The sequence below is a fragment of the Apodemus sylvaticus genome, chromosome 6 (genome assembly GCF_947179515.1).
Source record: "Apodemus sylvaticus chromosome 6, mApoSyl1.1, whole genome shotgun sequence".
Lineage (NCBI taxonomy): Eukaryota > Metazoa > Chordata > Mammalia > Rodentia > Muridae > Apodemus > Apodemus sylvaticus.
In genome coordinates this window covers 135,218,002-135,232,586 of record NC_067477.1, presented here as the reverse complement: position 1 = coordinate 135,232,586, position 14,585 = coordinate 135,218,002, and the positions used below count along the sequence as shown (strand labels likewise).

General features: G+C 42.8%; 1 protein-coding gene across 2 annotated transcripts in view; it reads right to left on the bottom strand.

Annotated features, from left to right (window-relative positions):
• Window positions 1-10,485: 10,485 nt before the first annotated feature.
• The window catches only part of Socs5 (suppressor of cytokine signaling 5), a 32,352-nt gene continuing 28,252 nt past the window's right edge, over window positions 10,486-14,585 (bottom strand). For both annotated transcript variants that reach the window (XM_052186523.1, XM_052186521.1), the window contains exon 2: window positions 10,486-12,368. In XM_052186523.1, the coding sequence (XP_052042483.1) occupies window positions 10,752-12,359 (1,608 nt within the window). In that variant the 5' untranslated portion in view covers window positions 12,360-12,368 and the 3' untranslated portion in view covers window positions 10,486-10,751. The remainder of the gene's footprint in view (window positions 12,369-14,585) is intronic.

Genomic DNA, 14,585 nt, shown 5'->3' with positions numbered 1-14,585 from the left:
CCTGTGACAAAGCAGCCAGCTCAGTCAGGTAAGCAGAGGACACCAGAGTGAAGGATTGCTCAGGACACAGCCTGCCTGGGTTCCTTCCACACGAGGGAGCCGGGCAGCTCTACAGCTGTCTGGGCATGTATCCTGCAGGGGGTGGGGGGAACATCTGATCTGCAGGGAATCCCATGGTTAAAGGGAGCCGGTGGTCTGAGGTCCCCACCATCTTGGCTCCTGTGGCCAAGCAGTCAGCTCAGCCAGAGACCTGTGCCACATCTGACATGGGGAGGATCTCACTTCCTAATACTCTCTAGAGAACTGGCAGGAGCAGGTTAATCGCCCCTTTCCATCGAATATGGTAGACCTGTGCCACATCTGACATGGGGAAGATCCTACTTCCTGATACTCTCTCAAGAACGGACAGGAGCAGGTTATTCAGTAGAAGTGGGGCATTTGAGAACCAGCATCAGCAGAGCATTTGAAGTCCAGCAGCAAGCCCTGTCCTGGGTCGTTTGCCCTATAGAGTGATTAGTGCTTGGAGGGGGTCCTCACAGCATCCACCATCTTCACTACTGGGCAGACCACACAGGCAACACCAGGTACAAAGAGACAACCTGAGTATAGCATTGCTTGGGACAAGGCACACTAAGGCTCCAACGGCACCCAAGAGTAGGGCAGCACATCAGCAATCTGTGCCAGGGGAAACCCAGTCATCCAGGGGTGCAGAAATAGCCTTATAGGCTAACAGGAGGTCCAAGCAGTAGCCAGTGACAGCAGGACCAACTAATGCCAGAGATAACCAGATGGCAAAGGGCAAACGCAGGAACGTTACTAACAGAAATCAAGGCAATATGGCAGAATCTGAACCCAATTCTCCAACAACAACAAGTCCTGGATACCCCAACACACCAGAAAAACAAGATTTGGATTTAAAATCACTGGTCATGATGCTGCTAGAGGAACACAAAAGGACATAAATAAAGCTCTTAAAGAAATACAGGGGAAAATGACTAAGTTAGAAGCCCTTACAATGGAAACACAAAAATCACTTAAAGAAATTCAGGAGAATATGGGTCAACAGATAGAAGCCAATAAAGAAGAAACACAAAAAGCACTTAAAAAAAATACAGGAGAAATTGAGTCAAAGGCCGAAGTAATGAAAGAGGAAACACAAAAATCTATTAAAGAAATACAGGAAAACACAAACAAACAAATGAAGGAACTGAGCAAAAACATCCAGGATCTAAAAACAGAAGTAGAAACAACTAAGAAATCACAAAGGGAGACAACTTTGGAGATAGAAAACCTTGGGAAGAAATCAGGGGCCATAGACACAAATATCAACAACAGAATCCATGAGATGGAAGAAAGATTCTCAGATGCCGAAGACACCATAGAAACCATTGATTCAACAGTCAAAGAAAATGCAAAAAGCAAAAAGCTTGTAATCCAAAATATCTAGGAAATCCAGGACACAATGAGAAGACCAAAACTAAGGATTATAGGTATAGATGAGAGTGAAGATTTACAACTTAAAGGGCCAGAAAATATCTCCAACAAAATTATGGAAGAAAACTTCCCTAACCTAAAGAGAGGGATGCCCATGAATATACAAGAAGCCTAAAGAACTCCAAACAGACTGGACCAGAACAGAAATACCTCCCGTCACATAATAATCAAAACCCCAAATGTACTAAACAAAGAAAGAATATTAAGAGCAGTAAGAGAAAAAGGCCAAGTAACATATAAAGGAAGACCTATCAGAATTACACCAGACTTCTCACCAGAGACCATGAAAGCTAGAAGATCCTGGGCAGATCTCATACAGACTCTAAGAGAACACAAATGCCAGCCAAGTCTACTATACCCAGCAAAACTCTCAATCACCATAGATGGAGAAACCAAGATATTCAATGATAAAACCAAATTTACACAATATCTTTCCACAAACCCAGCCCTACAAAGGATAATACGTGGAAAACATCAATACAAGGAGGGAAACTACACTCTGGAAAAAGCAAGAGAGTAAACTTCTTTCATCAAACTCAAAGGAAGACAACCACTCAAATAGAAAAATAACATCAAAAATGACAGGAAGTAATAATCACTATTCCTTAGTATCTCTTAACATCAATGAACACAATTCCCCAATAAAAAGACTAAGGTTAACAGACTCGATAAGTAAATAGGACCGTGCATTTTGCTGTTTACAGGAAACACAGCTCAGTGTCAAAGACAAACACTACCTCAGAGTAAAAGGCTAGAAAACAATTTTATCAGCAAATGGTCTTAGGAAACAAGCTGGAGCAGCCATTCTAATATCAGATAAAATTGACTTTCAACCTAAAGTCATCAAAAGAGACACAGAAGGACACTTCTTACTGGTCAAGGGAAAAATCCACCAAGAAGAACTCTCCATTCTGAACATCTATGCTCCAAATGCAATAGCACCCTCATTCGTAAAAGAAACTTTACTAAAGCTCAAAGCATACATTTGCACCTAGCACAATAACTGTGGGCGACTTCAACACTTCACTCTCCTCAACGGACAGTTCAGGAAAACAGAAACTAAACAGGGACACAGAGAAACTAATTGAAGCATTGGACCGACTGGATTTAACAGATATATATATAGAACATTTCAACTTAAAGCAAAAGAATATACTTTTTTCTCAGCACTGTATGGTACCTTCTCCAAAATTGACCATATAATTGGTCACAAGACAGACCTCAACAAATATAAGAAGATCAAAATAATCCCATGCCTCCTATCAGATCACTATGGATTAAGAGTGGTCTTCAATAGCAACAAAACCAACAGAAAGCCCACATACACATGGAAATTGAACAATACTCTTCTCAATGATACCTTGGTCAAGGAAGAAATACAGAAAGAAATCGAAGACTTTTTAGAATTTAATGAAAATGAAGGCACAACATACCCAAATCTATGGGACACAATGAAAGCAGTGCTAAGAGGAAAACTCATATCCCTGAGTGCCTCCAGAATGAAAATGGAGAGAGCATACACTAGCAACTTAATGACACACCTGAAAGCCCTGGAACAAAAAGAAGCTAATTCACCCAGGAGGTGAAGAAGACAGGAAATCATCAAACTCAGAGCTGATATCAATCAAGTAGAAACAAAGATAACCATACAAAGAATAAACAAAACCAGGAGCTGGATCTTTGAGAAAATCAACAAGATAGATAAACCCTTAGCCAGACTAACCAAAGAGCACTGAGACAGCATCCAGATTAACAAAATTAGAAATGAAAAGGGAGATATAACAACAGAAATCAAGGAAATTCAAAAAATCATCAGATCCTACTACAAAAGCCAATACACAACACAACTGGAGAATCTGGAGGAAATGGACAGTTTCCTAGACAGATATCAAACACCAAAATTAAATCAGGATCAAAGAGATCATCTAAACAGTCCCATAACCCCTAAAGAAATAGAAAGGGTCATAGAAAGTCTTCTAACCAAAAAAAAACACAGGACCAGAAGGTTTTAGTGTAGAATTATATCAGACCTTCAAAGAAGACCTAACACCAATACCTTTCAAATTATTCCACAAAATAGAAACAGAAGGAGCACTACCCAACTTGTTCTATGAAGCCACAATTACGTTGATACCAAAACCACACAAAGATCCAACAAAGAAGGAGAACTATAGGCCAATATCCCTTATGAATATCGATGCAAAAATACACAATACAATTCTTGCCAATTGAATCCAAGAACACATCAAAACGATCATTCACCATGATCAAGTAGGCTTCATCCCAGGGATGCAGGGACGGTTCAATATACAGAAATCCATCAATGCTATCCATGACATAAACAAACTCAAAGAAAAAAAAACCCACATGGTCATTTCATTAGATGCTGAAAAAGCATTTGACAAAATTCAGCATCCTTTCATGCTAAAAGTCTTGGAAAAGACTTGGAAAGAACAGGAATTCAAGTCCCATACCTAAACACAGTAAAAGCAATATGCAGCAAACAGGTAGCCAACATCAAACTAAATGGAGAGAAAATTGAAGCAATCCCACTAAAATCAGAGACTAGACAAGGCTGCCCCCTTTCTCCATATCATTTCAATATGTACTTGAATTCTAGCTAGAGCAATTAGACAACATAAGGAGGTCAAAGGGATACAAACTGGAAAGGAAGAAGTCAAACTATCACTACTTGCAGATGATATGATAGTATACTTAAGTGACCCAAAAAACACCAGAGAACTCCTACAGCTGATAAACAACTTCAGCAAAGTGGCTGGATATAAAATCAACTCAAGCAAATCAGTAGCCTTCCTATACTCAAAGGATAAGCAGGCTGAGAAAGAAAGAAATTAGGGGAATGACACTCTTCGCAATAGCCACGAACAATATAAAGTATCTTGGTGTGACTCTAACCAAACAAGTGAAAGATCTGTATGACAAGAACTTCAGGTCTCTGAAGAAGGGAATCAAAGAAGACCTCAGAAAATGGAAAAATCTTTCATGCTCTTGGATTGGCAGGATTAATATAGTAAAAATGGCCATCTTGCCAAAAGCAATATACAGATTCAATGTAATCCCCATCAAAATCTCAACTCAGTTTTTCATAGAGTTAGAAAGAGCAATTCTCAAATTCATCTGGAATAACAAAAAACCCAGGATAGCTAAAACTATTCTCAACAGCAAAAGAACTTCAGGGGGAATCAGTATCCCGGACCTCAAGCAGTACTACAGAACAATAGTGTTAAAAACTGCATACCAATAACAGTGACAGGCAGGCAGATCAATGGAATAGGATTGAAGATCCAGAAATGAACCCACACACCTATGGTCACTTGATCACAAGTGACACATATGTGATCGCACACCTATGGTCACAAAGGAGCTGAAAGCATCCAGTGGAAAAAAGATAGCCTTTTCAACAAATGGTGCTGGCTCAACTGGAGGTCAGCATGCAGAAGAATGTGAATTCATCCATTCTTATCTCCTTGTACTAAGCTCAACTCCAAGTGGATCAAGGACCTCCACATAAAACCAGACACACTGAAACTAATAGAAAAGAAACTGGGGAAGGCACTTGAGGACATGGGCACAGGGGAAAAGTTCCTGAACAGAACACCAATAACTTATCCTCTAAGATCAAGAATTGATAAATGGGACCTCATAACATTACTCTTTATTACCTCATAAAGTTTCTGTAAGGCAAAGGACACTGTCAAAAGGACAAAACAACAATCAATAAATTGGGAAAAGATCTTTGCCAACCCTACATCTGACAGAGGGCTAATATCTAATATATACAAAGAACTCAAGAAGTTAGACCCCAGAGAACCAAATAACCCTATTAAAAATGGGGTACAGAGCTAAACAAAGACTTTTCACCTGAAGAACTTCAAATGGCTGAGAAGCACCTTATGAAATGTTCAGCATCATTAGTGATTAGGGAAATGCAAATCAAAACAACCCTGAGATTTCACATCACACTAGTCAGAATGGCTAAGATTAAAAACTCAGGAGACAGCAGGTGTTGGCGAGAATGTGGAGAAAAAGGAACATTCCTCCACTGCTGGTGGGAATGCAAGTTGGTACAACCACTCTGGAAATCAGTCTGGCGGTTCCTCAGAAAGCTAGGCATGACACTTCCGGAGGACCCTGCTATACCTCTCCTGGGCATATACCCAGAGGATTCCCTGGCATGCAATGACACATGCTCCACTATGTTCATAGCAGCCTTATTTATAATAGCCAGAAGCTGGAAAGAACCCAGATGTCCCTTAATGGAGGAATGGATATGGAAAATGTGGTATATTTACACATTGGAATACTACTCAGCAATTAAAAACAATAAATTCATGAGATTCTTAGGCAAATGGTTGGAACTGGAAAATATCATCCAAAGTGAGGTAACCTAATCACAAAAGAACACACATGGAATGCAGTCACTGATAAGTGGATATTAGCCCAGAAACTCTGAATACTGAAGACACAATTCACATATCAAATGATTCCCAAGAAGGAAGGAAGGAGTGGTCCCTGGTCCTGGGAAGGCTTGATCCTGCATTGTAGGGGAGTACCAGGACAGAGAAGTAGGAAGAGGTTGATTGGAAAATGGGCGGAGGGAAGAGGGCTTATGGGGAGGGGGGAACCGGGAAAGGGAAAATCATTTGGAATGTAAACAAAGAATATAGAAAATTTAAAAAAAAAAGAAAAGAAAAACACAACGCCATTTAGAGCATGACACATTTTCACTGTTATAAGACAAAAAGAGATTGCCTGGTACCTGTGCACCAGCCATCAAGCACGGCTTTCTGCACCAGGCCTGAGAACAGCTCCCAGGAACTCTCTTCCAGGGGCCCAACGCACACTGCCTCCTGTATCAAGTGGGGACCCTGATGTACCTATGCCACTGGGGAAGTTTCTGCACCAGCCTCACAGAGGAAAAAGGACATCTATCTCTGCCCCACTAAGACCTAGTCCTTCCCTGAACATTGCAAATGCCCCTGCTGAAAGAAGAAAGGTAATTTAAACAAGAAGGGAGATGTTCAAGCAATAAAATACTTTAGATTCAGAAGTCCAAATACAGAAATCAAAATGAACAAACCAAGACCTGGTGCCACTAGGAGTGACAGAGCCACAGTACTGGCGTGGTCTGGACTTCATCCAGGGCAGGCTTGTTTCTCCTTTTACAAATGTTCAGTTTGTAGAGACTAACTGTGTACTGTACAGATGCATCACTGACCAATTAAGAATACCTATGGCCTACAACGGTCGAATGGAAGGGGGGGCATCCGGGAGGCAGAGAGAATTCCGTGATAGTCAGGAAGATGTGAGGAAACAGATGCATGGTACCTGAGAACAGGTAACCAGCTACGTGGCAGAATGCAGGCTAGGATAGATGGAATATTTTGCGTTAGATCTAGCCAGAGGAGAGCCTAGTATATGGTCAAGGTTCTTGTAAATAATTTTGAGTCCAAGTCTTATTTCTGGGACCATGGGTTGGGAGGAAGTACCAAGACTGACCGTCTACATCAGTTAGCGATTGCTTTTCCCCTCAGCCATTCCCTCAGGCCTCCTCATGCTTCTCCGTTCGCCTTGTCCTAGGTAGACTCCCAATGAGGGAACATCCCTCATCTTCTCTCAGCTTACCAAGGCCCCTCTAGAGCCAGACACCACAGTCTTGAAAGGCTTGCCCATGACCTAACAATGACATAAGAAAACCTAAGACTTGGGGGACTGGAGAGATGGCTCAGTAGTTAAGTGCACTGGCTGCTCTTCCAGAGGACCTGAGTTCAATTCCCAGCACCCACATGGTGGCTCATGACCAACTGTAACTCCAGTCCCAAGGAATGCCATGCTCTCCTCTGGTTTTCAAAAGTACCACAAACGCTGCACAGACACACATGCAGAAAGAATCCCCATATACTTGCAATAGAAACAACCAAAACCAAAACCAAATAACGAAACAGCCCAATCCTTAGACTCAGGTGACCCAGCTTTGGAGTGTAGCTCAACTCAAGTACCTTTAAAACTGACTCACGATTAAAATCGTTTCATCTGCTATTTATCATGTAGTATATGCCTTATTAAATCCAGTTTTCCAGTCATTAAAAACATTGGAAAACAGTGGAAAGAAACAGTTATTGTGATTATCTCTGAAAGATTGCACAGTAGGGGGTTATGAGTCTTTAGAACCTTTCACGGTAGGGGTTTTTTTTTTTGTTTGTTTTGTTTTTTAAAACTAGGTTGGCCTCAGACTCCCAGAGCTCTGCCTCTGCTGTCTGAGCTTGCCAGTGCCAGCGTCTTACAGGTTTCCCACTCCTTTGTGTGTGTTTTCACGGCAGGAGAGGCTTTGGGGAATCTAGGTGTTATCTTCACTTCACCAGAAAGTTTTGCTTTTTGGCTTTTCAAAACAGGTTTTCTCTGTGTAGCCAAACTTTAGGGGCATGAAACAAAATCAGAATGACACAACAATCCTCAGTCTTTACAGGATAAATGACATTAAATCAAGTGGAAATATTGTTTAAAATATTACCACCACAGTAAGTGTATAAACATGCATGTAAGTACACTAAGTGCACATTATAGTGACTAGAACTATGTATGCTGCATATGTGAACAAGGAATATATGTGAGGGGCAGGACACGGAGGGGAGGGAGGGGCTAAGAATGAGGAGTGCAAGCACAGCACACACACATACACACACACACACACACACTGTGCAATCACGGTGCTGTGGCGTATACCCGCAGAGTGTAAAAACAGGCGGCACCTGCTGAACAACTCCTTGGCCTGTAATAGCATGTGCCACCCCCCAAAACATAAAAACGCCAAGTTAGTCAAAAGGCTACAATGGGATTCAGGAAAATACACAGTGAAAAGAAAACTTCGGTGCACTTCCATGCTGGTGATTTTTCTTTTTTTTTTTTTTAAATGTAAGCTACTAATATTTTAACAAAAAAAATTAACCTCAAAGTTGCATATTTATATTGTACACAAACTGAAACATAAGTGCCTTTTAGCACAGTGGACACATGCTTACATAAACTCAATAGTTACACTTAAAACAATTTGCATATAACACAGGAAAAGTTCTGAAATACATAAAAGCATTAATATTTTCTATAAATCTAGAGTGAGAACATCAGTTTGCTACAAGCATGTAAAACATCAATGCTCTCTCCGAGTTTCGGGTTCTCTTCACAGCACTGCCTGCTCACAAACCGTCTCCCTCCAGTCCTCAGCATGGTCTTGTCTTTCCTCAAGAGGTTCGTGTTCCAGGTACATTATAAGCTCAAGAAAACAGACCCAACAATTATGCAATATAATTACGTCATAACAACTGAATTGCACATTATGCTTTGAAAATAGGTTTGGATGAAGTTCTCCAACACTTTGGTATTAGTTCCTCAGGGACATCTACTACGAGTAACAGAAAGATCTAAGTTCCTTCCACCCCCAATCTGCATTGAAATGAACAGGTCTTTGGTTAAAGGTCCACATTTCAGGCATTTATCTTTAATTAAAATGGTCCCCAAACCACTAAGTGGAGCCGACGCATGCGTCCCAGTGCACAGACTCTGCGTCACCTGTTTCTGGTGTGGCTGGATGCTCTAACGCTCATCTGCTAACGGTTCTGCTGGAGCAGAGAAATCACCAGGTTCTCGCTTCTCTGAGTCCTGCTGTAAACTATACACTAATTTGCAGTGACTACAGACACTGATTCACAGAACGTGATTAGGGTTAGGAAGCTAGAGTGCATTCAACTTAGATTTAGCTTATTCTGACAGATCAGTATTAGGTTGTACGTGAATCTGCATTAACTACAATAAGTTGTCAGGTTAATGCTTATTTAAAAACACCAAACCATTCCACGTACAAGAGAAATTGTGGCAAATGTATAAAACAGCAGATATACAAGGAGAACACCAAACATTTTATTAGCACGAAAAAGCAGCCAGAACAAGGCACAGCAAGCAGAAACATACGTTAGCAGTTAAAGGGTTAGTGTTGCGTACAAATATAGCATTTCTTTCCGGAAGCCCTGGCAATAGCCATGGGGATATAAAGCAACCGCCTGCAGCAGCAGCATGAAGACCAAGGGGCACTCGGCAGCAGTTATGGAGCACGCTAACACACACAAGAATGGATTTGGCTACTGTAGTGCAAGTGTCTAGGACAGAACTGAGAACACAGGCCAACACGAGAAGCAACACTAGAACTCGACAACCCGTCCCCAGCGTCCACTCAAGGTGTATCATGTACTATCCTAAGTGACAAGGTGCCCAGTACGTTATTTACAGGCATCGTGGGTGTACAGTACCTTTGAAATCTGCAAGTTAGACTTCAGGTTTTCTGTTAAGAATTAACTGCACTAAAACTGTATAATATAAATTGTACTTAAGTAATTCAGCTATGAGCTTACAACAAAGAGATAAACACTGCCATCCTAATGATTAATTATAGTTTAACACAACTCGGCATCGTCGACCAGTGGAGTTACATCTATCTGGTGTGTCTGGGCATCTCCTAGTCTCGTTATCCTCTGGGTTCACATCATCAAGGGCACAAGAAAAGATTCCAACTTTGATGAGACAATGTGTGCACTGCACATGTCAACTTAGAGGAAAATATCCCACTGGAAGCTATGACTGCACGCTGAGGTCACTGTGCTCACCCCAAATGAACACTGGGGCTCCTACACACTCCACCACTAACTCCACCACTAACCTGTGAGAACTATCTTAGAAAAACCTGGTTTATTTCAGAGCCCCCTTCTTTGAGGAGAAAAGGAAACTGACTACAAACCACATGGACACTGCACAATGCCCTGTGGCCAGAAAAATTGCATTTGTTTTTCTCTAAAAGGAAGGCAGTCTTTTATTTACTTGTTTTGGACTTTCAAAGCTTGATTTATAGTAACTACAAAGATCACTACTTTTTGGAAGGTTATAGAAAAATTCTTAGAAAAAAATAATTTCAAACACTAGTCACACTGTTGAAATACCCATCCAATATTAATTTGTTCTTCAGTAAGAAATAGAATTCTTCATAGCAAATGCCCCGGAGTTGGCCCTCAGTTGTTACAGCCCATCCTGCTGTTCCTAGGCACCTCTGAGTATCAGCGACCCCATCCGGCAGAGGCGCAGGACTAAGCTCCCATTCTGGGAGGAAAATGCCAGCAGCCCACTCTGCCTCCTATGGGTGCTGTCTGATGCCCACGAGAGCAGACCTACTTAGTGCCCTCTGGGGACAGGAATTACTTTGCCTTGACTGGCTCTCGTTCTAACCAGCGAACCCTAACTTTTTGTTTATAATGATACTCTTTTAAAAAATCCTGTAACATCGACGGTAGAGGGAGCCCATCAATTCCATCATATGTAGTGCATCGGCAGATCACTGCGCGGCAGATATACTGCAGGCTGAAAGGAAAGGTTCTATTCAGTGATATCGTAAGCAACGGTTCAAAAAACATGCAAGAGCTGGGGTCTTTGTAGTGTTCGAGAAGCCCCGTGACAGTGGAGGAGTGAAACACGCAGGGGTCGTGGGCATCGAAGCTGAAGTTGTGGTTCCACTGCTCGATCCGGGCGTGCAGGGACCTGTTGTAGCGGCGGAAGCTCACAGAGAAGAGGTAGTCCTCCTGCGCAGAGTCCCTGAGCAAGAACGTGCCTTCTGGTTTCCCTTCTAGAAGGGCTTCTGCTTCATATCGGTCCATCACGCCCCAGTAACAGGGATTCCCTGTGATCTGAAGCAAATCTGGCACGAGGCAGTGTATGTAATCGATCTGCGTATGAACCTTCCATCCCTGTCGGCTGATGTGCGAATGGCTGTCCCCGGACGCCTGGCGCTGCTTCTGCCTCCGTGACTGCAGACAGAGGGTGGTTGAATCCTCTTCTGAGTCACAATTCGTTTGTGGAATCGCAGGACCATCTCCGCTTATTTCCGTCATCCCAGGGGCTAACTTTGGTCCCAGTTTATACAATGGATTGACCTGTGCAGTAGCTTCAAAGGTGTGTATCTGTGCATTGGGAGGGGGATCCACGCCTTCTTCGATACTAAGCCGTCTCCTCTCGCGAAGCCTATCTTCTTCATCTTCTGTTGACACCAGTGATGGATCAAATGTATCAAAAAATGTTGAATGTGGGCTCACAGGCGCGGTATGCTGTTTAATCAGATGCCATTTTTGTGCTAAATCCGAGCCAGCAGGAAAAGGGCATTTCTCCAGCATTAATTCAGAAAGATGTATCTTTCTTTTATTGGAAAAGAGCGGCTTTGACTGCTTGCTGTAAGTTCTCACGGGGAAACACAATCCCACAGTGTCCTGGAGCCTCTGCCTCAGAGAGCGGCTCCCGACCGCGCGGCCGGAAACACTGTCCATGTCGTGCATGGAGCTGACTCCATAGCGCCGCTCTCGCCGCTGAAGGCCGCTTCGAGTTCTACTAAACTTCTTCTCGGTATCCAATGAACTCTGGGTCTTTGTGGAACAGGAATGTTTCTTCTTTCCTCCCCACGGGGCGTGTCGAGAGTAGGAGTCTCTCCGCGCAAGCCTCGCTCCCGGGGTGGCACAGGAGTCGCTGTCCTTCTCCAGGCTTATCTCAACAACCTGAGGGATCTCTGCAGCACAGTTCTGGTTCCGTCTCGAAAAGGTCTTTGAAGGGCTCAATCCCAGCTGTAAGGCAACATTTTCTCTTAAGGGACTACTCTGTTGTTGGGGAGCTGCCTCTCCCAGATTGATGCTTTTCTCTTTGACAGACAGACATCTGTTGGAGTTCATGTCCACGTTCTCATTCCGGCTTCCTCCTTCATGGCTGAAGAGATTCTGGCATCTGTATTTGAAGTTGTTCCACATTTTCCCCACTTTATCCATTTAGAAGAGCTAGAGAAAAAAAATAGAAAAAAATAATTAATCTGAGAGGCCCGTGCAGCTGGAAAATGCAGTTGTTCCCCATCCTACTAGGAAAGGCCCGCCTTGGTGGAGAACTGGCCTCCCACGGCCACATCTAAGCAGTGGGTGTGGGCAGCAGCGAGCCGTGTACCACTCAGGCCCACTCTTACGTCCCATTGCTTTTCAGAGAAAACTCTAACTGAAAGGAAACAGGCCACCTCAAACTCTGCTTCCCTTTTCCCAGGCAATAACTGAACTTCATTACAATGCTGAATTGTGGCTCCTTGTTTCAACTGAAGGGTCTCAGGCAATTAAAGGGGAAATACATACTTTACTTCACAAGTTCTAGGTTTGGTGAGATGGCTCAGTGACTCATGGTGCTTGCTGCCTACTCTGATAACAGGAGTTCAATCCTTACCACATAATCAAAAAATGGAGTCTTCCGAGTTGTCTTCTAACCTCTGTGTGCACACATGAACACACAGTGTGTGCACACATGAACACACAGTGTGTGCACACACAAGCACAAGGACATATGCACACACACAATGTAATCTAAAAGTTATTATTACTTATCAACCCCTCAGCAGGGCGGTGGTGGCACATGCCTGTAATCCCAGCACTCTGGGAGGCAGAGGCAGATTTCTGAGTTCGAAGCCAGCCTGGGCTATACAGAGAAACCTTGTCTCGAAAAAACCAAAAACAAACAAACAAACAAAAACAAAAACTTATCAACCCCTCAATGTTCGTCACGCCACAGGTTTACCTTGTTAAAGCTCCATCTTTTCATTCCTCCCCACTCCACAATATATCAGACTTTATCCTGATTTTCAAGAAGCAGTATGAATAGGAAGGATAAGGAGAAGAAAAAGAATGTAATACCTTTGGCTTAAAGGCAAGGGTGTCCTTAAAGGATTCATATTGGAGGAGTAAGATGAGGAGTAATGCAAAGGGCTATAGTACTTATAACTAGCACAGGGCTGGTGACACTGTTGCAATTAGCACAGGGCTGTGGCACTGTTGCAATCAGCACAGGGCTGTGACACTGTAGCAATTAGCACAGGGCCATGACATTGTAATTAGTACAAGACTGTGGCATTGTAGCAATTAGCACAGGGTTGTGACACTGTTGCAATTAGCACAGGGCTGTGACACTGTTGCAATTAGCATAGGGCTGTGACATTGTAGCAATTAGCACAGGGCTGTGACACTGTTGCAATTAGCATAGGGCTGTGACATTGTAGCAATTAGCACAGGGTTGTGACACTGTTGCAATTTGCACAGGGCTGTGATATTGTTGCAATTAGCACAGGGCTGTGATATTGTAGCAATTAGCACAAGGCCGTGACATTATAATTAGTACAAGGCTGTGACATTGTAGCAATTAGCACAGGGGTGTGACACTGTTGCAATTAGTACAGGGCTGTGACACTGTAGCAATTAGCACAGGGCTGTGACACTGTTGCAATTGGCACAGGGCTGTGATATTGTTGCAATTGGCACAGGGCTGTGACACTGTTGCAATTAGCACAAGGCTGTGACACTGTTGCAGTTAGTACAGGGTGGTGACATTGTTGCAATTAGCACAGGGCTGTGACATTGTAGCAATTAGCACGGGGCTGGTGACACTGTTGCAATTAGCACAGGGCTGTGACATTGTAGCAATTAGCACAGGGCTATGACACTGTGGTAATTAGCACAGGGCTGTGACATTATAGCAATTAGCAAAACAAGAGGTACAAACTCTGCACCTGCTCTCTACACCCCAGCCAGCTTAAGACAATCTATGGTACTTCAGAAAAAAGCACCAAAGACTACAAGCATACTATCCAACTTCAGTGAGAGCTGGCTCTTAGAAGAACTGGAAACCTCCTTAAATCTCAAGCGTCAGCCACCTAGCCATCTCACTAGCTTGTCTTTTCCACAGTTAAAAGACCAATGGAGAATATTCATTACTTAAAAGTAATTAAGTATCTCCATGCCCATTTGTTATAGAAAGAGCTACTGGATCAACAATGTTCTTGATCAAATGGCAACACTAGCAAAAGAAATATCCATCTATCTGAAAGGTAGTTTCAGAGGATTTAACACTGGAAGTATGTGGGTAAGCCTGCAGGAGGCTTGCAGCAAAGTTAGTGTTTACCCGATGGATTTCATAACCCTCAACACTAACTCTGCTTCCAATGTTTTGGTATCATTCAATCTTCT